General features: G+C 38.6%; 1 protein-coding gene across 1 annotated transcript in view; it reads right to left on the bottom strand.

Moving 5' to 3' along the window:
• Window positions 1–27170, bottom strand: part of PRIM2 (DNA primase subunit 2) — a 132423-nt gene that overhangs the window by 28584 nt on the left and 76669 nt on the right. Inside the window, exons 8-9 of the mRNA XM_075046408.1 lie at window positions 20511–20583; window positions 19194–19379 (exon numbers count right to left, since the gene is read on the bottom strand). Coding sequence (XP_074902509.1) covers window positions 19194–19379; window positions 20511–20583 — 259 coding nt within the window. The remainder of the gene's footprint in view (window positions 1–19193; window positions 19380–20510; window positions 20584–27170) is intronic.

Here is a 27170-nt window from a genome sequence, read left to right as displayed (position 1 = left end):
GACATACAAGTTATAAATTAAAGTATAAGTAAGGTATAAATAAAAAGGTGTTCAAAAAAAAAAAGATATATAAGCATAAATTAGCAACTGATACAGCCTAATACCACATTACTACATTCCAGACAGGAATTTAAGGAAATGTTATTTTCAATAAACTCTGGTCACAAAAATGCACACAAGATCTTTGGATATGGAATGAGGATGTACACCAAAAGGACCATTTGGCAGGTATACGCTCTCCTCTGAAGAACAAAGAAGGAAGAATGGGTCATGTGTACATCATAATTATCAATTTCATAGAATCACAGAATCACAGAATGGTTTGGGTTGGAATGGACCTTAAAGACCATCTAGTTACAAGCCCCTGCCATGGACAGGGACACCTTCCAATAGACCAGGTTGCTCAAAGCCCCCTCCAACCTGGCCTTGAACACTGCCAGGGAGGGAGCAGCCACAACCTATCTGGGCAACCTGTTCCACTGCCTCACCACCCTCACAGTGAAGAACTTCTGCCTTACATCTCATCTAAATCTACCCTCTTGCAGTTTAAAGCCATTACCCCTGGTCCTATCACTACATGCCCTTGTAAGAAGTCCCTCTCCAGCTTTCTTGTAGGCCCCCTTTAGGTACTGGCAGGCTGCTATAAGGTCTCCTCCGGAGCCTTCTCTTCTCCAAGCTGAACAACCCCAACTCTCTCAGCCTGTCTTCACAGGAGAGGGGCTCCAGCCCTCTGATCACCTTCGTGGCCCTCCTCTGGACTCGCTCCAACAGGTCCGCGTCCTTCTTATGTTGGGGGCCCCAGAGCTGAATGCAGTACTGCAGGTGGGGTCTCACCAGAGGGGAGTAGAAGGGGAGAATCACCTCCCTCGACCTGCTGGTCACGCTTCCTTTAATGCAGCCCAGGATACGGTTGGCTTTCTGGACTGCAATGCAAACACACATCGCTGGGTCCTGTTGAGCTTCTCGTCAACCAGCGCCCCCAAGTCTTTCTCCGCAGGGCTACCCTCAATCCATTCTCTGCCCAGCCTGTAGTTGTGCTTGGGATTGCCCCAATCCATGTGCAGGACCTTGCACTTGGCCTTGTTAAACTTCATGAGGTTCGCACGGGCCCACCTTTCAAAGTCTATCAAGGGCCCTCTGGATGGCATCCCTTCCCTCCAGCGTGTCGACCACACCACACAGCTTGGTGTCATCGGCAAACTTGCTGAGGGTGCACTCGATTCCACCGTTCATGTCACTGACAAAGATGTTAAACAGCACTGGTCCCAATACCGACCCCGACAAACGCCACTTGTCACTGCTCTCCACTTGGACATGGAGCCATTGACTGCAACCCTTTGAGTGTGACCATCCAGCCAATTCCTTATCCACCAAGTGGTCCATCTGTCAAATCCATGTCTCTCCAATTTAGAGACAAGTATGTTGTGTGGGACAGTGTCAAATGCTTTGCACAACAATTTGATACAACTGAATACACTTTCAAAAGAGAACAATAACAAACGACATTCCCAAGGCCTTCCAGCTACAGCAGAATAAAAGTAACATCATCAGTGAGAGTTACTTTCCTTCTATCAGTTGTATTTGCAGATTAGTATGCAGATCTGGAAATAGAACTAGGTCCTCCATAAATTTTGTTATCAATTCTGATATTCAGTGTGTGTATTAGGATGCAAAATAAATTGCTGACAGGTCTTCCAAGCCCTGCGTGCTCAAGTTCACGCTTCCGCAAAACTTTCATGTTTCAGTTTAACTACTTTTATATACTCATGCAATTTTTTATACATCTATTCCTTATGGTACTGAGAGATTTATTTATTTAAAGTCTAACAACTAAGCAAAATGACTGCAGTAATTTTGTCTAGCTTCTTGGCTGACCACCAGATTAGTTCCAACTCTGCAAAATTCAAAGTAGTAATGGTTTAACACCTTTTTTTAAACAGTCATTGGATAATTTCCTGTCTAAAAATGTTGAGCTTGTATGGATAACAGCTTCAAATTCATAAATTTATCGCACAAACTTGTGTACCTTCTGAAATAATTTGTTCACTTTTTCATCCATTTCCCAGGAAGTCACTCAAACCATTACTGTTGACACTGCTAAGTTGGCATATCTTTTTCCAAGCAACTTTTTTTTTTAAGCTCTTAAAATAACCTCCAGTTGAGGTTATCTTTTCCCAAACACAATTGTCATTGAGGAGGACAAATAAATGCTTCTCCATCTGCCAACAACAAAAAGTTTCAATTTATCCTAAATTCTCCACCTGTAGCACAATTTGTACCTTAAAGGTACAGATCAGAGACATCAGCTAAAATTGAGCTGGAAAATTCTAATATATTGTGTGGCAGTCATTACAGACTGATTTACATCAAGTACAAAAAACCTCTTCCCCTCCAATTTCAAGTTTTCCAAACCACATGAGGCAAGAACTACTTTGCCCTGGAGATGGCTCCATCTACCACAAGGAAATCAGCAAAGTTTCGGTCAAACTCCTCGTGTACTACCCACATGAATATAAACTGTGTGGCTGATGAACTAGTTTTTGGGCTACCCCAGACCACTCATGCAAAAACATGATTAATGTAGGCTTTTATTTACAGTAGTCTAAGCTTGCCTTAATATAACATAGCTAAATATACTATTTACATACACTATTTCTCCACACATTTACATGGACCAAGACTTTGAACCAGGAAAAATATAAAATAAACCATAGCAGGCTGTCTTCTGCCTTAAGACACTGCATCAAATTACCAGCACAACACATCTTAAAGCCATCTGCTATAACAACATGATTTTCCTTAGGCACACACTTGGTAATCTATGAAAGATTTTATAAGCTACTTCAAGACACTGCAGTATTTCTTTCTGTATCTAAGTTATCAATACTTTTTTTTGTCTGTTAATGTTTCATGTACATTATATTGAAAAAATTCAGATACAGAAGATGTGTTTCAAAACAGATGGTCAAAGAAGAGACATTTCAATTCAGATTTGATTGTTTGCAGCAAACAATGAAGGAGTTGCTTTCAAACTGAAGCCTCTAAACAAGAAACTGGCACAAGGAAGAATGCTCTTTTGTAGACGGCCACTATAAGTTTCTGTGAGTATAACAGCTTGTGGACATCATAAAGGTAAATGCTACTTTAAAAACTACTTTAAACAACAATTAAGAGCATGTAAAATTGTGACTTCGTTTTAACGTTCACCAGCAAGAGTAGAAAAAAAATACTGTTATGTTTGTTATAATACTTGATTAATTTCTACTTCTAGTAAACTGAAATGTCTCTGTGACTACAGAATTATACAGTAGTCTTTGTTTAAAGATTATTTCTACAGAACATGATCTGATTCTCTTAGCATAATGTCCTACTTTCTTGGCATAGTATCACCTATACATAGCATTTTTCTTAGAGAAAAAGAGATATATCTGAAAGAAATAAACCCTTTCCATATTACACTGCACTGATCTCCAATTCTTTATGGGATTATAATGCCTAAGTCATTTCACACAGTACTCTACTAATTATACTAGTAATTTTCTCTAATATCGGTAATATTTCCAAAAATTACAAACTTAGAAAAAGATGAAAATGCTATGTATCTGTGAATATCACTGTTTTGATATTCCCAAGAATCATTATTTTTCCTGAATATTTGCTTAACTTACTGCAAAATTTTCAGTAACACTATCAAAAAAAGAAAAATCTGAAAGAACAGCCGTTTTAAGGCAAGAATCAGCTTGTGGGTGACAATTTCACCTATATCAGAATTCCACTAACAAATTAATACATAATCTTATTGAAAATACTGAAAGTTTCATGCTGGAGGTTCAGAATGTTACTGAACATAGAGGTGTAAATTCCTTGTCATTTCAAATGAAACAACTACACAAAGAAATAGTCATGTTTATGAATTATAATCAAGAATTAGAATGAAATTGGGAATTATAGCAAGAAAATAAATATTTTAGATGGTAATTAACACTAAACAGGTGATGAGAACTTCTGTTGCTTTTTTTTAAATAGAATAAAATATTTAACCTTATTTTAAACAAGAATTAAAACAGCTCAATTAAAATGGCAATATTTGACAGCACCATAAGAGATACCATGCTTTTCTTAAGTATCTATAAAAATACTTTGATATTTTCCTTCAAATAACAAATGAACACTCAATAAACCTGATTACTGTAAACATGGGCTTTTTTCAACAGATTCTGCAGACCATTCTCTACAGTTTTAAGGAAGTCTTAAGAAAAGTCTTTCTAACATCAGAGAACAATATTGAATCCTTTACCAAATATTTAGTCCATAAAACACTAATTTAGAAAGTTTAATATGAGATGGAAAAAAAAAAATCCAATAATCAATTTCTAAACCAAGAAACCTCATTCAGTTAGGAAAAAAACCCACACTGCACTTCTGGTACTCCATGGATTACAAGCACACCAATGCCTTTCAGATTGTTCTGCTGATGTTTTTCAATCAGTGTTTCTCACATTTCAATATTCAGGGAAGTTAACTGATGTAACTTGGAAGTGTACCTTTCAGCAGAAGGTAAGCAGTAAATTAGCCAGGGTATTCGTTTCACGAGAAATGGCAGAGAATAAGAGTCCCCAAAACATTCAACGGCAAAGCACTGAATGCACGGAAAGCATTATCACTGAAAGAGATGTAAGAGAGTTAACAGATTGCAAAGTAGACAGAAATTTGGCATGTGGTACAATAAAAAAACGACTAAGAAAGTTAAACAGAAGTAGAATAGTAACTAAATGTGTGCATCTGTAGGAATAAGATTCAGCTCCACACATCTAAAACCAGACGTCTCCCATTATTGTCAATGGAGGTCAATGCAATCAGAGGAGCCTGGGGAGCAATTCAACTTACCCTAACACAGGCACCTAGAGGCTCATTAAATAAATCATTCTCTAGACACTACTGACTGTATAGGCTAGATCTCTATTGATCATAACAGCAGCTTAGGATCCCAGTGCAAAGAATATGTATACCAAGGAGAAAAGAAATTCAGTAAGTCTGTATCAGAATTGGGAGAAATCCATACTCATAAGTATACTACTGCAGCACGTATTACAGATTTTCAGAGAAGATGGATGAAGACTGGCCAGGGACCTCTGCAAAGTCCAAAACCTAAATTCCTACTGCTTATCCAAGCTCTATCAATACTCTAAACAAGAGTGCTCTCATATGATGTTCTATAGTTTTATCTGAGCACAGTGAACATATAACACATTTACAGTCTCATGTAGCTCATGATCTATTACACTGTTGCATATACTGGAACCTAGATCAGCATGTACAATAAAACCCTAAACGTATAGGGAAGAAATAGGAAAGAAGACTGATGTCAGCATGGAGACATGTTTTCACTCTGTGAAGAATACTGAAATGTATCCAACTGGACTCTGGTTATAAGACCAAGCAGCAATAAAATGCAGGACTGGGACATGAGGTTTAGACTGCATGCCAACAGAGGGTTTATTCTCACTAGTCTGCCACAACATCTTAAAGCTATGGATGAAAAGACAGAGGCATTCAGCAGACCAGACTGCAATCGGCCAAACTGGCAGCCAAATGGACTTCAGAAGAGATTTAGAGGAGATCCTGGCTCCAGCTCATACCGTAGATATTTGGGATATCTTCTGCTTCACTGAAAATAGTCCAATGTGTTACCATGTCCAATTGTTATCATTTAACTCAACAGTCTAGGATAGCGGGCTCCTTCATTCTAGTAATAATAAATTTTCTTATAAGGAAGGAGAAAAAGCATACCAGAAAGCAAAGCTATCCAAGAAGCCATACTACAAACTGGAAATTTAGCAGGGTATGATGACTCCCAGGTCGCTGGGATAGTAAAAGAGAAACTCACAAATGAGAGGAGGTCTGAGGAAAAATTTTCTTAGCCATTCCAGCCAAGCAAAATTAGTAGGATCTGCCTCATTTTGAACAAGAATCTTGGCATTAGAACAACAGACATGTTCAACCACAGCACCAGAAATTAGTCCAAAGGAACAGTGCGTATTGATCTGCTCTTGAAAAACACTGCTGCTGGCACAGGCTGCAATTCACCTATGCTAGGGTGTTCCCAATTTCAAAGACCTCTAGAGGATACTGGAATTAATCCAAGGAAGTCTGGCTCATTATCCAATATCCCAGTTCTACTCAGTAACTCTGCCAGAGAGTCAAAAGACCTCAGCAAGGTCACCACAACAGTTGAAGTTCTCTGTCTATGCATCATTTCCAAAGAGCAATCATCTCCTGACACAGTGGAAGACATCATGTGCTCACTGAATTATTTGTGTTTTCCAAGCTGGTTGAACTACGCAGCATTCCCTAAACCTGCAAACTTTGAAGCAGAGACTGGAAGGTTTTGCACACCTTTTGGACTACTTAAACCACAGAACTGTTCTTCCCTTTCAAAACCACATACCTGCATAGGGAGTTCACCTGAGTAAGCACTCCCCATCTTGACTGATTAGATATCGTTGAATTACTTTCTTAATTTATCATCGCATCCTCTTGCAAGCACCCTTGTCATGTAGCAATGTTATTAGGAATCCTTTATAGACTGTTATTCCTCAATCTATACACTGATCAGAATGACATATGAAGCCAAGTTCAGCATTAAATGACAAAAGGCATGCCAGAAGCAAAGTGAGTTAAAAACACAAAGGCAGGCCTTCTTCATTGATATGAGATTGAGTGGTAAATTGGTGTTACCATCAGGTTTTAACAGTCCAGCAGCAAAGCACTCCTCATTCATTAGAAATCCATGACTGACCTAATCTAGGCTGTAATGAGATACAGTAAAGTCCAAGAGATTCAATTTTACCTTAAGCCTCAGATTTGCAGAAGATACAGCATCACTCAGAGATCCAGTGACTTGGGCTGGAGAATATGCCTTCAACCAATCCAACTGACAAAGATATCAACATGTGATACAACTGTGGCAAAAAACTTGCCTTTTTCTGAGATATAGTTAAACCTCTTGGACAAGGATCAGTGTCAGAACAGAAGGATATTAAGTGCCCACTCACACAATGTCTCAAGATATCAACAAATCCCCAGTATAAGTGCATATTAAAAAAAAAAAAAATCTGGATAAATTGATCATTGGAAAAAATCAAGTAAGTCTGAAAATAAAACTACAAGGAGGCTGAGTAATGAATACGTTTCCTCAGACTGATAAGTATTCCTTATGTCTACTCTTGAAACATGTAGGCTTAACTTTTTTGATGCAGTCATAAAAGAATGACAAAAACAAGGCATTAAAACACAAAACCGTATGTGGAGATTTTATGTTTGTCAGTCTGTTTAAATAGAGTAAACTACATATTGGAACTCTCCAAACAGCACAGTTTGGCTCAAGAACACTGGCATTCTCTCTGTAAAAACTCTGCTGTAAAAACAGATTTTTTTCTTTATTAAGAGCACAATAAAAGACAAAATCACATTTTAAGATGATATTCAAAAGAAAGAGAAGTGCAGAAAAACAGATAGTAGCCCTTGCTGCCATAATAAGGAGAACTGTTTACATATAAAGACCCTTTTGTACTCTATCTTATGGACAGTGCACTGCAATGAAGACATATTTGAACTTTAAACTGCAAGTATGACAAGAGTCTTTCTGCATTCAACAACAGAAGAAAGCTTGTTTTAAACCACACAAGACTATTTTCCCATCTTTAAATTTTTTTTTTTTTACTTTTATTAATTCACCATTAATTAAAAGATGTCTTGAATGCAGGGAAAAGGCAAATGGAAAAATAAAGAAGCTCTACTGCCAGACTGCTCTGAACTGTCTCAGGAGAAGTAACATGCACCCTACTTTTCAGTGCCTGCTGTAAGATTCTGAAAACAGGGAAATAACTCTGGTAACAAAACACAAGAAAAAGCCCAATGATTGTAATTAATCTAAAAAAACAATCTTTTTTGTTTTTAAAAAAAAAAAAAAAATTCCTCAGAGTTTCACTGGTATTGCCCCAGTCCTCATGCCCTAAACCCAACTCCATTACGTAGATGAATTAGAAAAAAGAAAAAAAATTGGAATTTAAACAACAAAACTTGTCATAAAGACCCCTTCTGCTCCCCCATGTACAGCAGGGACATTTGTTTTTCTCCTTGTGCGAGTGGACTTAAGAAGGGACATAGGGAACAGGAAAAGCTCAGAGCACACCACATTATGCTGAATTCAGTTTCACAGCTAAATAGCATTGTACGTTTCAATATAAAATCAGAACCTAACCTTCTTTCTAGCAGTAGTAACCTCTATAATGTTGAAATACTTCAGCCCTATCACAGTAATTTAACTTTCCTAAATCAATATATTAAATTTCTGAAACATAAATTGTGCATAGCACAAATAATGTATGAAAGAGCTGTCCTGTCTTTATTCATGAGATTCAATAGATTTCAAAGTCATGTGGCAGAATGTTAAATTAATTCTGAAAGTAAAAATACATTTTTATTTACTTCGTGCCTATGTGGTATATCAGCAGAGTGCACAGTTGATACAGCATGCTGCTTTTCTGGATGACTGAATATGAAATATAGCCACGATTTGCTGGCTGAATATAGACAGATGGAGTATGACAGCTATATGATGTTATGACAATTACATGGACATTATCAAAAGAGAAGGCAAAGTATACAGAATTCTGGGTTTTGTTTTGAAAGTCAGTTTATATGATTACAGGAAATCTTAACATTTAATAAAATAATTTTAAAATACTCTTTCAAACAATAATATCAAGATTAATAAACTATTCTATCAAAACTCTTCTGTTCAAAAAGCACAGGAACACAACTGGAAGAGACCTGCTATGTCATTCAGTTTGTCCTGGAATGTAATAAAAAGATACAAATTAATAGATTTGCATCTCAAAAACAGTTAACCCCTGTTTCAGAACTTGGAGTAAATGGCTGAAGAGCTTAAATACATTACTGGTGGTGTATGTGGCAACATACAGCTGGTGTTTTTCAGCAGATGGCTATAAAGAGAGAGCTGCATGGTTAAGAAGGTATTCAACAGAGCCTGCTAAAGACTGTATTTAGTGATGCTCAGATACTTCACAATTGCTGAACTTAGAAATTTGGCAACCAGATAGACAAACCCATCTATTACTTTTCTTTAAACATCATGAACTTACTTCTTTACTGCTGCTGTGATGACTAATAAAACAGAAACCTCTTCTGACAAGTACACAGCCTTTCTATAGAGATAATAAAGTGCAAGTCTGACAAGTGGTTCAAGACTACAAAAAAATTAAATGTCTGGCTTTAACATCCATTTTTATACATACAATTCTAAAAAGGTTCTACAGTATGGAAAAAAAATGTGTGTTTCTGGGAACAAAACAAGTCATAAGATACCAGATTCTGATCTAAATTAGTTTTAGTACAGGAAGGATACTTACTGCTTTCATTCTTGTCAGTGCAAGAAACTTATCACTAACCTGTTCCTGCACTAGATAACTAAATACAGATTTCAGTGCCTAATATGTAACAACTATGAAAACTGACCCTATTTCTTTTTATGGCAGTTAGTACAGTTTAAAAAAATCACTAAAATTATGCCAGCACTGTAATTAATGTCTCAGAAGAGAGATTATGTAGCTAGAGCTCGTCTCTGTCCCTAAGACATGCCACAGGCTGAAAGACCGTCCAGAATTTCCCTGTATAACATACTTTTGATTTTCAGTTTTCATCATCTGAATTAAGGGCAGATATATTTTTAACAGGTTAAAAAAAAGGCTGAACAAATTGAAGTAATTTAAACTGAATAATCATAGGAAAATGCCACTGTAACTTTGGCTTCACAGCAAAGACTGCAGAATTCCAGTTTTAAAAGAACATAATTGAGAAATGTGGTAGCAACTGAAAAAAGGATTGTGTTTGGAGTGAAAGAGCACACATTTTTTACCATAGCACTTATTACTGTGATTCCTAGAATATTTATTTGCCCACACAATAACCTCCAAGTATATTATAGTCTAAAATTATTTTATGTTTTCTAGTACATCATCACCAGTTGTGGTCTATTTGAATAACACCTATGAAACAAAAATATGGTGAAAAACAACATCTTTATACCAGCTCCATTTCATTGAAAAAATATTGCTTTAAGATTTCGATCTATTACACAAAAATTAACTTTTTTTTTTAATTATTCTAAGGGTTTTTTTAAAAACAAAGTTTCTGTAAGAAAGATACTGTCTTACCAAAAAAGTTAAAATATAAAATGACAATTAGTGAGACAGATCCTTGTCAATATTCAGTAAGCTTAGGTAACTGTAAGATACACTGATAAGCTAATTAGTAGCTTAAGGGCTGAGAAAAAGTTTCAGAAGGAAATACACAGAAGCATGACTGAGTTTAATATGCATCTACATTAGCTACAGGGCATAATTAAAACTATATCACTCTCTTAAATCTACATAATTATGTCCCAAAGACACTTTCTCTTTAGTATCCCCAACTTTACTGATAAACCAGTAAGAGCCTCAGGTTTAAAAGCTCAGGCAATATTGGTTTAAAGTAAAATACAACCTTACAAGTAAAAGGGTAAAAAAGTATGGGTTTGGTTTGGTTTTATTCCTTCTAGTGCTCAGAACTCCAGATGTGGCAGGCAAAACAAAACTCTAACACACACTGAAAGAAAACAGTACCAACTGAAGTTGCAGATTATTCCCCTGCCAAAAGGTACGGGGAATTGATGCAGCATATACCACTAGGGGTAAAAAAAGTGAACATGACTAATTTTGGAAATCCCAATAACTCCATTAATTGATACTAAAAAGCATCATTAATTTGGGGGGGGGGCGGGGTGACCCCTTTACTGGTGAATATTCTACCTGTAAATTTAAATACCACCCAAGTTAGCTAGTTGGATTCAACAGCACAACATTATGCACCACTTACCATGTATTACTATTCTTACTCCAATTTTTTAAACTTCTGAATACAGTTAAATCATGTGCAGGTTATATACACACACATATACGCACACATATATATTCATTTATTTATGTATTTGTTATATAAAGGTGTAAGTTAACAGTACCTTTTCAGTCATGATTACAGACATTTCATATGGGTATAAATGGTGAAAAACTGATTACTTTCACCTTATTTTGCTGAAGTGGTAGGACATTTCTACCATGTATCACAAAGAACATCTCATCTTATAGTCACATCTGATTTCTTACCATCTGACTTCTTACAAGTCAACTGGAGTTATGATGTGCTTAATTTACTTGCCTAATCTGGAAAAAGAAGTAAAATGGACTATGAGAGAAAGAGTCACAAAACACATATCTATACTCTTTGTTTAATAAAGAAGTCAGAGCAGCAATACCTACAAACTTGTACACATTTGTGTGAGTATTGTGAACAATGTAGATAGATGTTACTGGTAAATCTCTTTGCAGCAGTCAGGATTTCCTATTTACAGGAAAGTAGAAATAGTATCAACTGCTTTGCAAAACTTGTGTTATTAATCATGTCATGCAATGATGGCCATAAATACAACATAACACGTTACTTTAACGACAGCAGTTCCATACTACTACTTAACCATAAGTCCTAATAAAAATCATCATCTGATGCAAACAACTTTAAACTATTTTGATTTGATCTCACGATGCTTAATTAAACAGGAAGCAAACAGCTATCTCTAGCTCTAACTAGATGAGCTAATTTTCTGCAGTCTTTCCAGAATGATTGCATCCACAACAGTATACAGAAGTAGTATTGACAACGCTGACAGTGACTTCCCTTTAGCCACGGGCCAGGGTTATGTGTTTACAGGCATTGCTAATATTCTCTACATTTAATAGAGTCAGTGAGGAATCTTATCCCAGCACCTTCCTAGGACTCAGCAGAATTGAACAGGACTCTGCAAGAAGGTATTCAGGTTTCATCATACTTCTTGGAATACAATCAAATGCAACCCCTGTGAGCATGCTTTCTCAGTCCTCTCACTCCCAGAATCCATTACAGATCTCTTTCCTATTGCTTTGGTCAATAGGTACACAAATCAAACTGAAGAAATCAAACCATGCAGACCAGTATGTCAGTAATATGCCAACAGCACTCATTTGAGTGTTTCAAAATTCTGAAGTGCTCCACAAGAGAAGGGAGCAGAATGCTAGCAAGCGTAAATGAACGCACACAGGACACGAAGGACACAGACGACAAATTCCCATCTATAAAACACAACTTTAGATAAAAATGATAATATATGATAGCAAGAATCTTGCATAGACTTAACATACTTACTGTGATATAGTTATTGCCAAAAAAAATCCAATTTTAATGGCAATTGAAGCTTATTTCCATTCAGCTAAAGAAAGATATTATGATCCCTTGGACTAAACTCTGTGGCCAGACCACAGAGGTTTTGCAAGAAATTCCTAGTTTTCAGCCTCAGCTCTAACCATTCATATGGAACCAAATGGGAAAACGCAATAGCTTTCCACAATGTTAAGTGCTCAGGATTTTTAGTTATTGAGTCCAACTCCTCATTGCTTTTTATTAGCAAATTACTGTAGCCAAAGGAAAGAAAACAAAATGTTTTTCCACCTACAACCAACAAGAAAATTCTACTAATTCAGCTTGACTCAGAAACAACAACAGCAATGCACGCATTTATGGCTTCAAGTCATGCTTTTAATTCTCATGCCTAGTTGTATAAATTTTAACTATAAACCAAATTCACTCAAAACACCTCTTCTGTATTGTTTATTAAAATATAAAACAAACTCCAGACTACCCTGTTCAGTCAAGATCACACTAGCTAAACAGATCTCAGCAGCCATCTCTCTTCACATGAATACCATCTTCAACAACAGTTATGTCCCATTTGAACAATGTGCCTGTTAACCTCCAGGCTTCAATCTATATGCAAAAAAAACCATTAAGGAAGCTATATGAAAGGAGTAGATCTCCTGATCATTGATTCACTGCCATAAAGCTGATTTCTGGAAACTAATATTACTATGGAGTTCACACTATCAACATTGTTAACTTGGTGTTCAGTGTATCACTGTGGCAAAGACTGTTCAGCTCCTAACAACAGACATCTTGGTCAAGCCACTTCACAGTTTTGCACAAATACTCTGATTTCATAGACCTGGCTGTTCAGAGGAATACCACAAAGGACTATACCACAACCAAATAAAACAACAACAACAAAAAAACCAACCCCCAAACCAAAACCACACAAAAGAACTCAGGAATACCGAAATCTAAAAGTCCTTTTCTTTAGCCTTTGGGGTTGAAATTAAAATTAAATATTAACTTTTACTTCAAGCCTACATACCTAGGATGCACTTGGACCACCTACTGTCTTGAAATCCCCATAACAATTGCATATGACTTTTTTTTTTCTTCAAACTTGCATTTAAAGAAAAGGTTTAATGCAAATTCAATAGTAAGTTTGGGAATCATAATGAGTCATGTAAATGAAAATGCATTTTCATGCTTCTTCTGACAATTACATCACTTTTAGCCTGCTATTAAAGCAACTTCAAGAGCTAACTTTGTTTGTAGAATACAAAAAACATTTTGAAACATAACAGTATTTTGACTTACTTTATGCTCAGTTATACTAGGTAAGCATAGCCATTCAACATATAATAATGTTATGAAAAGAATGTCATTTTTCCCAATACAGAATAAAAATCATTCACTCAAAATCTTTAAAATTCACCTGTTATATCTCACTACAACTAAAGTATGAAATGATAATTTCCAAATAATGAAAGAGAAATACAGATAGTAAGTGGTTCTACTGAAGCTAATTTTTACAGTCACTGGTAGAGGAAAAAAAAATTCTATTTCATTTTATGATGAGTTTAACACAAAAATACAATTTAATCAAGAACTTGACTATCTATTCCCCTGATAACCAATGAAAGCAAGGGCAATATGCTTAACTACATTAATACTTTGTTACCATGACGTACTCTTCCACTTCCACAGATTTCAGGGGGATAAGATTTTACAGGTAATATATGCTGGACTTTTATTACATTTTTCTAATATCCTAGAAGAGAACAAACATTTTCTTAAAGTTCTATAACATCCTTTATACATCTCAGGAGAATTCAAGCTTAGCCATCTATTTGCATTACAGTACTACTGATGTACAATTAAAAAAAGATCAGATTTTAATCTGCATAGAGGAATTTCAATTATATTTATATCTTTATCTCTTAGATGTCAAATATTGTGGCTTGCTGTCACTCTAGGCTGCAGATTTGTAAAGTTTAAATAATTCAAGAATAAAAGTAGTAAATGACATTCAATTAGAGAATTATAATTAAAATGTGACAGAATAAAGATCCTTTTCTCATTTATGAATCAAAATATGTTCCCAAAATAGTAGGCACCATTACCCAATATAAAGGGGGCAAGTAAAAAAAGAATCTAGCTGCAAATCAACCCCCAAATCTCAAAGAAATAAGAAAGTAAAATACCAAAACCAAACGTAACCAACTGACTGATAAAGAAAATATTCCTGGGGATTTAAGGAGGTGGAGGTTGTTTTAAAGAATCACCACATAATCCATGCATTATGAATTGCATTGGGGATAGTTGTGCATGCTTAAAAGCACTGCCCCGAAGATGATATCAAGTGCCTATTTTTATTTTCATTTAAATACACGGGGCGGGTTGGGGGTGGGGGGGAGGGTGTATAATATAATTGGATAGACCTACAACGCATTATAGCATAAGCACTTCTAGTTTACATCTATACGTTATATTTGTTTATTCCTTATGATCGTGTCTCCCTCTAGTGGCTGGCCCTCAGAAAAATGTACTTCTACCTGCATTCAGACCTGTATGCAGAATCACAGGATAATTCAAGCTGGAAAGGACCTCAGGCGGTCTCCAGTCAAGCTCCCCCTCATGGAATTTCTGGTTGGCCCTGGTAGAAACATTCAGGACCAGCTCTTTGCAATCAAGGTAAAGCCTCACTTCTGAATCTAGATTCAAGGACCTCCTAAGATCATCTAGAAAAGAAATGGAAGAGCCAGGAAAATCAAATCACTGGAACTACCTCATTGGGATGTATCTTCTTCCCAAAGTTTCACCACTTCTTAACAGAGTAGGAGACCTATTCCTTTGCATATTGATGCAGTATATGGCTGGCAAGTTGTCTGTCCTCAGTTTCATACATGATCATCACATGTGGAAGAAACATCTAGAATATATTAATAATCAGCTGAAGCTCAAAAGCTTCATTGTGAAGGGTTTGCTTCTTTACCAATCACAGATTCTGAGCAAGGTTAAGTCTGAGTAAATGCTCCTCTTCCTTCTCCCAGGAAAACATCTGTCATGAGGACCTTCACTAGCAGGAAGGGATGAGGAGGCACACCTCAGACAGGAACCTCTGACAACTAGAAAACAGCCTGGTTATTGCTACTTGTGACCAACTGCTACAGAAAACAAGACGTATGCAGTAAGATGATCTGGAAAATTAAGTCAAGAAGAACAAGAGGCTTCACTAGCCTGAATACCACCACATCCCCCAGGAAAGAGTTCTAGAACACAGGGGCTAAAGAGCCATGTCTTGTTCTGAGTAAGAGGTCACAAGGACGAAAAAGCTGTTCTGTCATCAGGGTAATTTTGTAAATATAATAATGCTTAAGTTTTGGAGATTTATTAAATAAATAAATAATTTTTTAAAAACCCGAACTCTTGCACAATTTTCCGATGCACTTCAGTAGTATATGCAACAATAATATCAGTGCAATATCAAATTGCAGTATCAAAGGAATTCTTTTTCAACACAGAAGTGCACAACTAGCAACTGTCTCTTCTGTAAAAAGTGGTAAATAATCAGAGTACTAAAGAAATAATTTTATACCACCGTGCACCAAATACTGCTAAGAAAAAGAATATATATCGTAAGTATGTATGTAGCAAAGGAAAGCAAAAAGTGACGGGTTGCCCTAAAGTCATCTATCTGCATCAAAACCTTGATTCCAGGCTATTAGCTCAAAAAGTAACTGAATAATGCCCTAAGGAAACTGATCCAGCTTTCACTCTTTCCTTTGTTCTAAACACCACATTATCTTTCAAGTCTCCTATTTCACATTCACAGACTAATGATATAGAAATCATATTGAAAACAATAACAGCCAAGTAACAATCTTCACTATGAGAGGATTTTATTTTCAACTCATCAGAGAATTTTTGCAACTGTACTGTAATTATTTAATTTGCCTTGATTGATCTTACTACTTTCTTGTTTCAAATACTTTAAAGGCATACTGGAGTTACTCCCCTCTTTTTTTGGGGGGGGGAGGGGGGGGGGGGTGTATTTTTTAAGCAACAAGAACAGCATGCAAAAGAATCTATGGGATCTAATATCTGTTTAGAGTAAGATTACATTTTATAGAAAAAACAAACCAGCCTTAAAATAATACTGAGGTTATGAAGCCAACTGGCATAACCAGTCAGAAGTAACACATCTACCACCATTTGACAGTTGATCCTATCATCTGAATAATAATAATTTACCATTTAGGCACTCCTAGCCTAGCACTTAGCAGAGTAATTTTAATTACAGTGCCTAAAGAAAAAAACATTTTATTTTGCGCTTTGCATTTGCGTCTGTTGTGAACGTGCCAGTACATGATCATCCCCCCCCCCACTTCCCAAAAGAGCATGTCGACTGGTTTCAGTGCTTTCTTTGTAGGCCCTACTTGTTTTTTGGGTTTTTTTCCCCCCACTGAATACATGGTTTCACACTTCATTTACAATATACTTTACAGATTCCTCTCTAAAGCTAAAATACTGTTTCTTGAAAACTTTTCTACAGTGTTTTTATCAATGAGCCCTGGGGTATGTCCACATCAGTGATTCAGAGCACAGGAGGAGTTCTTTTTAGTGCAAGTTTTCCTTGTGCCTATGCTTAACCTGGTGGTAGGCACTCCAGTGCACTGCTGATGTGTCAAGGTAACTTCCTTCCTGCTGAAGACTGAAGTTGTGTGCCAAAAATTATTAGGATTGAGAACCGGTGTAAATGTTGAAGCCATTAAAGATGAATGTGAATACACAATTTTGAAACCATAACCATTTGCAGCAAATTGAACATTCCCTCTTTGCAATATACCAGTCAGTAACAAATAGTCTTAGTCTTTAGCAAGTATCATGCATGTATCTTCACAATGCTCCGGTAAGACAAAACAGTGTAATTTTCTCCACTCTACAGGAAAGGAACAATGGCATGAGTGTCAGAAAATAAAAATGTCAAAAGAAGAAACTACCAATAAGAATTGTATTAATCTTCATTTTTTCAGGACATTAAACATTATGTGGCATTTTACTGTGAAAAACCACAGGCCACTGACTTCAATTACAGGTGTGAAAAATCAGCTTTTTTTTTTTACCCAAGTCTGAAGTTGGTTATCTATAACTTGAGAAGAATGAAAATTACGTGGAAATAGCAGCCTGCTTCTGAAAAATACAGTAACTACAACCCCTTGCTTCATTCACAATATGCTTTCTAAGGTCTGAAGCTAAACACAGGATCATAAAACTTCATTTATTTCTAGGGTCTATCAAGAGTTTCAGGACATGGTTTAGTGGGCATGGTAGTGTTGGATTGACAGTGGGACTCGATGATCTTAAAGGTCTTTTCCAACCTAAACAATTCTATGATTGAGAGATGCTATAGTAGAAAGTCATAACCCTGTGACTGAAAACAGGATCCAAGGTGCACCCATGTCTTCATACATGTGCATACACCTAGGGTCAAAGCACAAGCAGGTGGAATCAGACCTGTTCACATGATAATTTTTTAAAACAGAAATCATAAATGTATATATTTACACTGTTATTTTTTCTGATAGCTTGTTTTTATTATTTCAATTTCCTTTAAGCACAGGGAATTGCAAGTGAAAAGTCTGTATTTTCCTAATTTGACTAGGAATTAATTGGCATTCAACTGCAAAATTTAAGTTATTACCTCTCTTCAAATCCTTTCTCGAAATCTTTGTAAGGGAATGCATGTTGGATTTCTTTTTTAACAAAATACATATCTCCTCTTAAATCATATCCCATTCAAGGAGCTAGATTTACAGAGGTTTAGGTACTCCTTCAAATTATACCTTCAAATCCCTTTCTCCTTTCCAAAAAATCTGCAGACCAGTGGATTTATCTTCCGGGACTTGAAAGAGACATATGTACCATAATTCATTGTAGTTAATATTACTTTCTGCCCCATATCTTGTATAAATAGCCACGTCCCAGAGAACCTAAGCTAACAAAAGATTGTCTACCAAACACTCCAAAATACTTCATAGTATTCTGGAAAGCTGAGATATCACAATATTAGATGCAAAGTATCACAGTCCAAACAAAAACGACATAAGGTCTGAAACATCTGCTCTAACACATGCCACAGGCCAGGCAGAGACAGATGAAAGAGGAAGCCTGCTTGATTCTACCTAGGCTGTTCAAGGCAAGGAGCAGGTCACAAATCTCCAAAAACTGGCATGCATTTTTCATGCTCGCAAAGAGACAGTACATGTACGTTACACTTTCCTCACTCACAATACTCTCAAAAATATTAGCAAGGGTTAGACCAATGACTAATATATCAACAATACTGCCCATTGCACCGAACAGCATTTTCTCACTATTTCCTTGAACACACTCGTCTGTCTTCATTTACCTCCAGTTTCTTCTTTTATTCTTAGACTAAATTTGCTAGGGCAAGCTCACCTTACACATAACTGTCCAATTATTTTTATTTTTTTCTTTTTAATTAACCAACAAAAAAAGGCTAACCTTGCCTTTCAGATAGTACTGTTTGTAGTCAGTTACCTGCCTGGTGATTTAATTTAGTCCCATAGTACCTGTATTTCATAAAGGACATTGGTTTCCGAGTGATTTAGTGGTAAAGTAAGATTTTTCTAGCCCTCATCTATAAAAAGCCTCTTTGTGGCTTGCCTTTTTTCCCCATGCTTTAGGAGAATGATCAATAAAATTAATAAAATCATAAGTAAAGAGGAAAAAAACTCCCACCTTTAAAAGATATAACTGTGCCTTTTGCCCAATTATCTACTTTAACAAGAATCTATCCAAATATGTAGCTCAATGTACATATTAACTACATCCTCACATTCATATATTTAGATATTTTTCATTTGTTGAATTACCTTGTCTGCATCCACTTTTCCTCTGATAAATTCTTTCTTCCAAAATTCCAGTGCCTGTTCCAGAGTCAAGCCAATGCCTTTTAAGAACAGTCCGTATTGCATACGGCCTCCGTGACGGAGATGATGGTTATCACGCAGGGCTTTGTGCAACTGGCGCATGCAAAGAGGGAATGATTTCCCTGAAAGCTGTCAAGAGAAAAATTTGTGTTTGAGGCATACTGATCCTTTAATTTGTAGGATATATGCTTATTGTGATTATTAATTAGCTCCACTTGAAAATGCCAATGGCTGTAAGAAAAGATATTCATATGCAGAGCACCTTGGGACTGATGATAACACAAGTGTATCCTTAAGCCATCACATCCAATAACCATCTCAAGAACAAAATCCAAAAGACAGAGTAATAAAGGTGGTAATATCAGAATATTTTCTGTTACAAAGCAAGAAAGGTTTAACTACCATCAAAAAAAATATATCCATAGTTCCATTACAAAGTTTCTTGCTTCTTCCTTATTCTAGAAGGGCAAGGCGACCTTTGTTAAGTTTTCTGGGGTTGGGGCGGGGGGGGAGATTATTTGGGGGTTTTTAAACATCTTTGAAAAACTACAAGCAGGAGTAAAATTCATTACAACCAATCTGCAGGTTGTTCCCCTGAAGAATACTATTTCTTAAAAAGCAGGCTCTCAGAGATAAAAAAAACATAATGTTCAAGTTTACTTCGGCTTTGCATTTTTATTTTTAACAGTTGAGTCATGCCATGGAATTCACTACTAAAGGAACACTGTCATGGTTAAGACAGACACTGAAAACACAAACGATTTCTGAAGTTCAGATAAAGGAGCTGTAATGTGTTTTTAATTGTCTCTGCACCATTGAGGTGGTTTTACATCCATTTTATTTACTTCCTTGTTTTGAAAAACCCTTCTGTAACTCAAAAGTCAAAAAAACAGCACTGAAAGGGCTAATATTGCAATGCAATAGTCATAAACTAAACATCATGGGCTGCAAAATTATTAAATAAGAAAATTTTGTTAAACTCTACTTATAATTGTGTTAGGTATTTGTGAAAGTACACAAAATTAAGCAGCAAATTAAGCAATTCATATAGCTCCAGTCTAAATCCTGATTAGATGTATTTTCAGTTAATTCTGCTCCTTTTAAACTTTATCATAATTTCATTCAAGTAGTTCTCAAGAGTTACAAAGCAAGTATGAATCAAAAAAAGATAAAGACTCTATATGTTAACTGTACAAAGAGTATTTGAATTTTAAAAGTTACGTATCAACATACAATATAGCTCAAACACAGAGGACTTACAGCATCAATCTGTTCTAGAGAAATTTTTCCAGTGTTCTTTTGCACGCTGTAATCTGGGCCGACATAAGAATGGCTGGAAAAAAAAGCAAACAGTACAACATCATTTAAAACTGTTCAAAAAAATTATTTTTTTTTAAAGTTTACAAATTTACAAAGAAATTGTTTTACCAATTAAGGGCTGCAAATATTTTATATCAGGCAAAACCAAAAAAACAGTATTTGATAGTTACATAAGTAATTAAGATTTATAAAACCAACATTAGAGTAAACATGGTAAAGAAACCCTCCCCCCTTTACCTGAAAGGGGTAGTGAGGGGTCATTCAGAATTCAGATCACAGGACCACGGTACTGCTGAGGCTGAGAGAGACCTCTGAAGATCACCTAGTCCAAGCCCCTGCTGAAACCAGAGTTACCTACAGCAGGTTGCTAAGCATCTCATCCAGCTGGGTTTTAAGCATCTCCAAGGACAAAGACTCCATAACCTTCTGAGCAACCTGTTCCAGTGTTTGACCACCCTGGCAGTAAAAAACTGTTTTCTTATGTTTAAGTGGAATTTCCTGTATTTCAGTTTGTGCCCATTGCCTCCTGGGCTATCACTGGATACCACTGAGAAGAGTGGTATCCCGCTTATCAGACATCTATTTATATGTGCTGATAAGATTCACACACACCCCCTCCTGAAATTTATCTCCTCCAGGCTGAACAATCTTGGCTCTCTCAGCCTCTCCTTGTTATGTACTGGGGAGCCCAGGGCTGGACACAGCCCTGCAGATGTGGCCGAGTAGAGGGGAAGGATCACCTCCCTCTGCCTGCTGGAGTGCTTTTCCTAATGCCGCCCAAGAGACTGTTAGCTTTTTTTGCTTCAGGGGTACACTGGTGGTTCATAGTCAGCTTGTTGTCCACCAGGACCCCAAGGTCCTCTTCTGCAACCCTGTTTCACAGCCATTCAGCCTATACCGGTACCTGGGGTTACTCCTCCCCAGATGCAGGGCTTGGCATTCCCTGTCATTGAACTTCATAGGGTTCCTGTCAGCCCATCTCTCCAGCCTGTCCAAGTCCATCTGAAAGGCAGCACACCCATCTGGTGTAAAACATTCCTCCCAGGTTTTTATCATCTTAGACTTGCCGAGTGCCCACTCTGTCCCATCACCTACGGCATTAAAGAAATAGCTAATTCTATAAAGGAGCCGGTATTGACCCCTGAGGTACTCCACTAGTAACTGGCCTCCAGCTAGTCTTAATGCCTCTGATCACAAACCTCTGAGCACAGCACTTCAGCCAGTTTTCAGTCCACCTTACTGTCCATTTACCTAACCCATATTTGATCAGTTGTCGATAAGGATGTTGCAAGAGACAGTGTCAAAAACCTTGCTAAAGTCAAGATAAACAATACCTACTGCTTTCCCCCCTATCTATTGAGCCTTCTGTTATAAAATGATCAGCAATGAGGTTGGTCAAGCATAATTTCCCATTCACGAATCCATGCTGACTGCTTGTTTTGGGTTTGTGTGGCATGGGTTTTTTTGGTAGCAGGGGAGGGGTCCACAGGGCCGGCTCCTGGGAGAAGCTGCTCGAAGCTCCCCCGGCTCAGAGCCGGACCCGGCTCTGGCCCAGGCCGAGCCCCTCAGCGATGGCGGTAGCGCCTCGGGGAGAAGAGATTTCAGAAGGGGAAGGCCCCGTGAGGGAGTCGGGGGAGTGGGACGTGAGAGGAACCCCTCTGCGGATGCCGAGGTCAGGGAAGGAGGAGGGAATGCCCCCGCAGCCCGCGGGGAGGCGGCAGGCTGTCCCCCCCAGCCCGTGGAGGGGAGCGGGGGAGCGGATGCCCACCTGCAGCCCAGGGAGGAGCCCACGCCAGAGGAGGTTGGGTGCCCCCGAAATGGCTGTGACTCCATGGGAAAGCCCGCACTGGAGCAGTTTGTGACTGAAGGACTGCAGCCTGCAGAAAGGACTCACGTTGGAGAAGTTAGTGGAGGACTGTCTGCCGTGGGAAGGACCCCATGCTGGAGCAGGGGAAGAGTGAGGAGTCCTCCCCCTGAGGAGGAAGGAGAGGCAGAGACAACGTCACAAACTGACCACAACTCCCATTCCTCGTCCCCCTGTGCCACTGTGGGGGAGGAGGTAGAGAAAACTGGGAGTGGAGTTGAGCCAGGAAGGAGGGAGGGGTGGGGGAGGGTTTTTAAGATTTGGGTTTACTTCTCATTATCCTTGTTTTGATTTGATTTGTAGTAAATTAAATTGATTTTGTTTATTCCCAAACTTGAGTCTGTCTTTTGCCCATGACCATAAGTGGTAAGTGATCCCCCCCTGTCCTTGTCTCGACCCACAAGCATTTTTATATTTTCTCCTCCCCATCCCACCAGGGCCGCGGAGGAGGAGTGAGAGAGCGGCTTTGTGGTGCTTTGTTACTGGCTGGGCTTAAACCGCAACACCACTCACGATCACCTTCTTGTCCTTCATATGTTTGGAACCAAGATGAGGCTGACCAGCCTATAGTTCCACAGATCCTTCTCCTCATTCTTTGTGAATGCAGGGTTCACTTTTGCTTTCTTCTAGTGATCAAGAACCTCTTGTACTTTGCTACTTGTGTAGCATTTTAAAAACACAAACTTACATATCACTATGAACATCTACCATGAGGGAAAAGTAAAAACTCAAAAACTACTTACGTGTACCAATAAAAAGCTGGGAAGGCTTTTACTGCAATACTGACATAAAAACACATTAACTCCTGACAGTAGCTGTCTAGCCAAAATAGCACAGGACTTTGCATGTGCTGCCTCATCTTTCATTCATACTGCAACGAAACTACTTCTGATACATGACCTAGATTCAGGTAACCCTACACTACAGCAGAGACAGTCACGTCAACATTTTCACCAAAGTAATTTCAAATCAAATACAAGCGTCTAATGCCCAGCTTTTACTTTTAAATATGTAGACTTCTTGAATGAGGATATATGCAGGGCTGCAGAACAGGCCAAGAGAAATGCTCACAGCAGAATCCAACTGAACTCAAAAGTGACAGTACAGCAAGCAATAAAGCTAACAGGGACTTTGGATACAGCATCTTGGTCCAAAAACCAGGTTGCAAAGTCTGGGTAAGACCACATTTCTTTGTGCAAGACAGATTTTGCAAGTAACAAAGATAATTTCTTAAATCTTCTGAAAGCATATAGAGGTTAACTTCAGAAAAAAGGAATTTAGCTAAATAATGATGCAAGGTACTACAGATTATTTTGTGACATTTCAATACTGTAAAGTGTGAAAAGCATATAGCCAAGAGTTGATTTTACTACAGTACAAATCATTTGTTTAATTATACATGCATTCATTTGGTCTGGCACACACTGGAGCACTAGGCAAGCTTACTGTACTTAATAGTTGTTTTTTTCATTACTCAAAAATGGATAAATAAATAAAAGTATTTGAGCTGTGTATGTCTATTACTACTGATTCTACTAAAGTATCTAAATTTCCTTGCAGAACCAGATCTACATCACTTCACTTAGGCAAACTACAAACAAAACAAAAAACACAGTCCCAAAAATATTACCATCAAAGCATAGAACAGCAGAAAACAGCTGTTGCTTAGGCAACTTCACTTTTTTTTGGAAAACAACCAATTAGGAAAATGACCGGTCAGTTACCACATTCCAGGATGAGTGCTGGTAACTTCTTAAGCTGCTCTACCCTAATCACTTCAGATCATCTGCTTGTGCCCTACAGTATTTATTAGAATCACACCAATACTGAAAAACACTAAGCTAAAGAAAACCACTTTTTCCTAGCATCCGTAGAAAGGATTGGCCTGGGAAGAGCGGGCCCAAAGAGAAGACACAGAATTTTTCCTATACAATTAGTGAACAAAGACTTCAGAAGTTACTGCTAAAAAGAGGACATACTCTCTGAATCTTGCGGACCATTACATCTGGACTTGGTAGAAAACATTACTACAAGGCCAGAAATACCAATGGAAGAGGGTGGGAGGGAAGGGAGGGGGAAGAAGAAGAAATTATACTTTTTGGACTCTGAAAAGCTCAACTATTCTCAGCATGGTAAGCAAACAAGAAAAGTTTCTCATAAATGTTTCCTCATTTTTACACTAAAAAGTAGCATACGAGCTTTGCAAGGTCAAAGTTTCTCGATATCTGACACCACTCACCAAAGAGCCAAACGCTACAAACAGCCTTCAAATGCTGTGCTCTGAAATAAGAGTGTGCTTTATCCATCTGTCCTGGTTTCACCTGGGATGGAGTTAATTTTCTTCCTAGTAGCTGGTACAGTGCTATGTTTTTGAGTTCAGTATGAGAAGAATGTGGATAACACACTGATGTTTTCAGTTGTCGCCAAGTAGCTTTTAGACTAAGTCAAGGATTTTTCAGCTTCTCATGGCCAGCCAGCAAGAAGGCTGGAGGGGCACAAGAAGTTGGCACAGGACACAGCCAGGGCAGCTGACCCAAACTGGCCAAAGGGATATTCCATACCATGTGAGGTCATGCCCAGTATATAAACTGGGGGGAGTTGGTCTGGGGGAGATCGCTGCTCGGGAACTAAGTAAGTATCAGTTAGCGAGTGGTGAGCAATTGCATTGTGCATCGCTTGTTTTGTATATTCCAATCCTTTTATTATTATTGTCGTTTTATTATTGTTATTATTATCATTATTAGTCTCTTCCTTTCTGTTCTATTAAATTGTTCTTATCTCAACCCTTGAGTTTTACCTTTTTCTTTCTGATTCTCTCCCCCATCCCACCAGGTGGGGGGGAGTGAGTGCGCAGCTGCATGGTGCTTAGTTGCTGGCTGGTGTTAAACCACGACACCATCCAATATATGTGGTAGATTAGAGCTGGGCATAAAGAGGCCAGCAGTGGTCATGTGGCCTTAGAGAGCTAAGCAGTTGGATCCCTGTCCGAAGGAGCTGAAGGGACTAGGGCTTTTGGGTTTGCCATTTTAGGTGCCAGGTCTTCTGATTTCCTACAATAGAGATTCCCAAGGTCCCTTGATTTCACCAGAAGAAAACACCACTTTGATTTCTCCATGGATTGCCATTATTTCCCTCTACAACCTTGTGTGGTGGGTTGACCCTGGCTGGACACCAGGTGCCCACCAAAGCTGCTCTATCACTCCCCTCCTCAGCTGGACAAGGGAGAGAAAATATAACAAAAGGCTCATGGATCGAGATAAGGACAGGGACAGATCATTCACCTATTAGCATCACAGGCAAAACAGACTCAACTTGGGGAAAACTACCTTGATTTATTACCAATCAAATCAGAGTAGGGTAATGAGAAAGAAAACCAAATCTTAAAACACCTTCCCCCCCCTTTATTCTCAGACTTAACTTCACTCCTGATTTTCTCTCTACCTCCTCCCCCACAATGGTGCAGGGGGACGGGGAATGGGGTTGGGGTCAGTTCATCACTCGTTGTCTCTGCCGCTCCTTCCTCCTCAGGGGGAGGACTCCTCACTTGCCCCCTGCTCCAGTATGGGGTCTCTCCCACGGAAGACAGTCCTCCACAAACTTCTCCAACGTGAGTCCTTCCCACAGGCTGCAGTTCTTCACAAACTACTCCAGCGCGGGTCCCTTCCCCAGGCTGCAGTCCTTCAGGTACAGACTGCTCCAGCGTGGGTCCCCCGCGGGGTCACAAGTCCTGCCAGCAAACCTGCTCCAGCGTGGGCTCCTCTCTCCACGGGGCCACAGGTCCTGCCAGGACCCTGCTCCAGCACAGGCTTCCCATGGGGTCCCAGCTGCCTTCGGGCATCCCCCTGCTCCAGTGTGGGGTCCTCTCTCCCCTGGCTGCAGGTGGAGATCTCCACTGTGGACCTCCCTGGGCTGCAGGGGGACAGCCTGCCTCACCATGGTCTTCCCCATGGGCTGCAGGGGAATCTCTGCTCTGGTGCCTGGAGCACCTCCTCCCCTCCTTCTGCACTGACCTGGGGGTCTGCGGGGCTGTTGCTCTCACATCTTCTCACTCCTCTCTCTGCCTGCAGTTTCTGTCACGCAGCAACTTTTTTTCCCTTCTTAAAATATGTTCTCCCAGAGGCACAACCACCGTCACTGATGGGCTCGGCCTTGGGCAGCGGTGGGTCCGTCTTGGAGAGGGCTGGCATTGGCTCTGTTGGACATGGGGGAAGCTTCTAGCAGCTCCTCACACAAGCCACCCCTGTAGCCCCCCTGCTACCAAAACCTTGCCATGCAAACCCATACACCTTGAAAAAAAAAAAAAAATTAAGACTATCCTTTGTTCTATGGTCAATGGTCCTCATTTTTTCATGTCATTAAATGTTGCCAAAGAGCTTCCTGCTGCTGGTTTGAAAACACAGTACAACACAAACCAACTACGCTTGTGATCACCTTCACTTTCTTGTGCTCTTTTTGCTTCCAGTTTTAGCTCTTACTTTGGACTTATCCTTTCTTTTATTCCATGTACCTTCTAGGTTACATCCTGATCCTGATCAAGCTTCTTACTCACCTGAAATATCTGTAGCTCTTCATAATTTCTTTTTGTGGTTTACTGCAAAGCAAGCATATCTTGCAACTAAAGATCAATACATACATTCACAGCACTGTTGACCAAGAAGAAACCTCCACTATAGCAATGTTTCCAAGAGTGGGACCTATGTCTTTCAAATAAACAGCTGCAGGACTGTTCTAATAAA

Source organism: Buteo buteo, chromosome 15 (genome assembly GCF_964188355.1).
Source record: "Buteo buteo chromosome 15, bButBut1.hap1.1, whole genome shotgun sequence".
Taxonomy (NCBI): Eukaryota; Metazoa; Chordata; class Aves; order Accipitriformes; family Accipitridae; genus Buteo; species Buteo buteo.
This window is presented reverse-complemented; position numbering and strand designations above follow the sequence as displayed.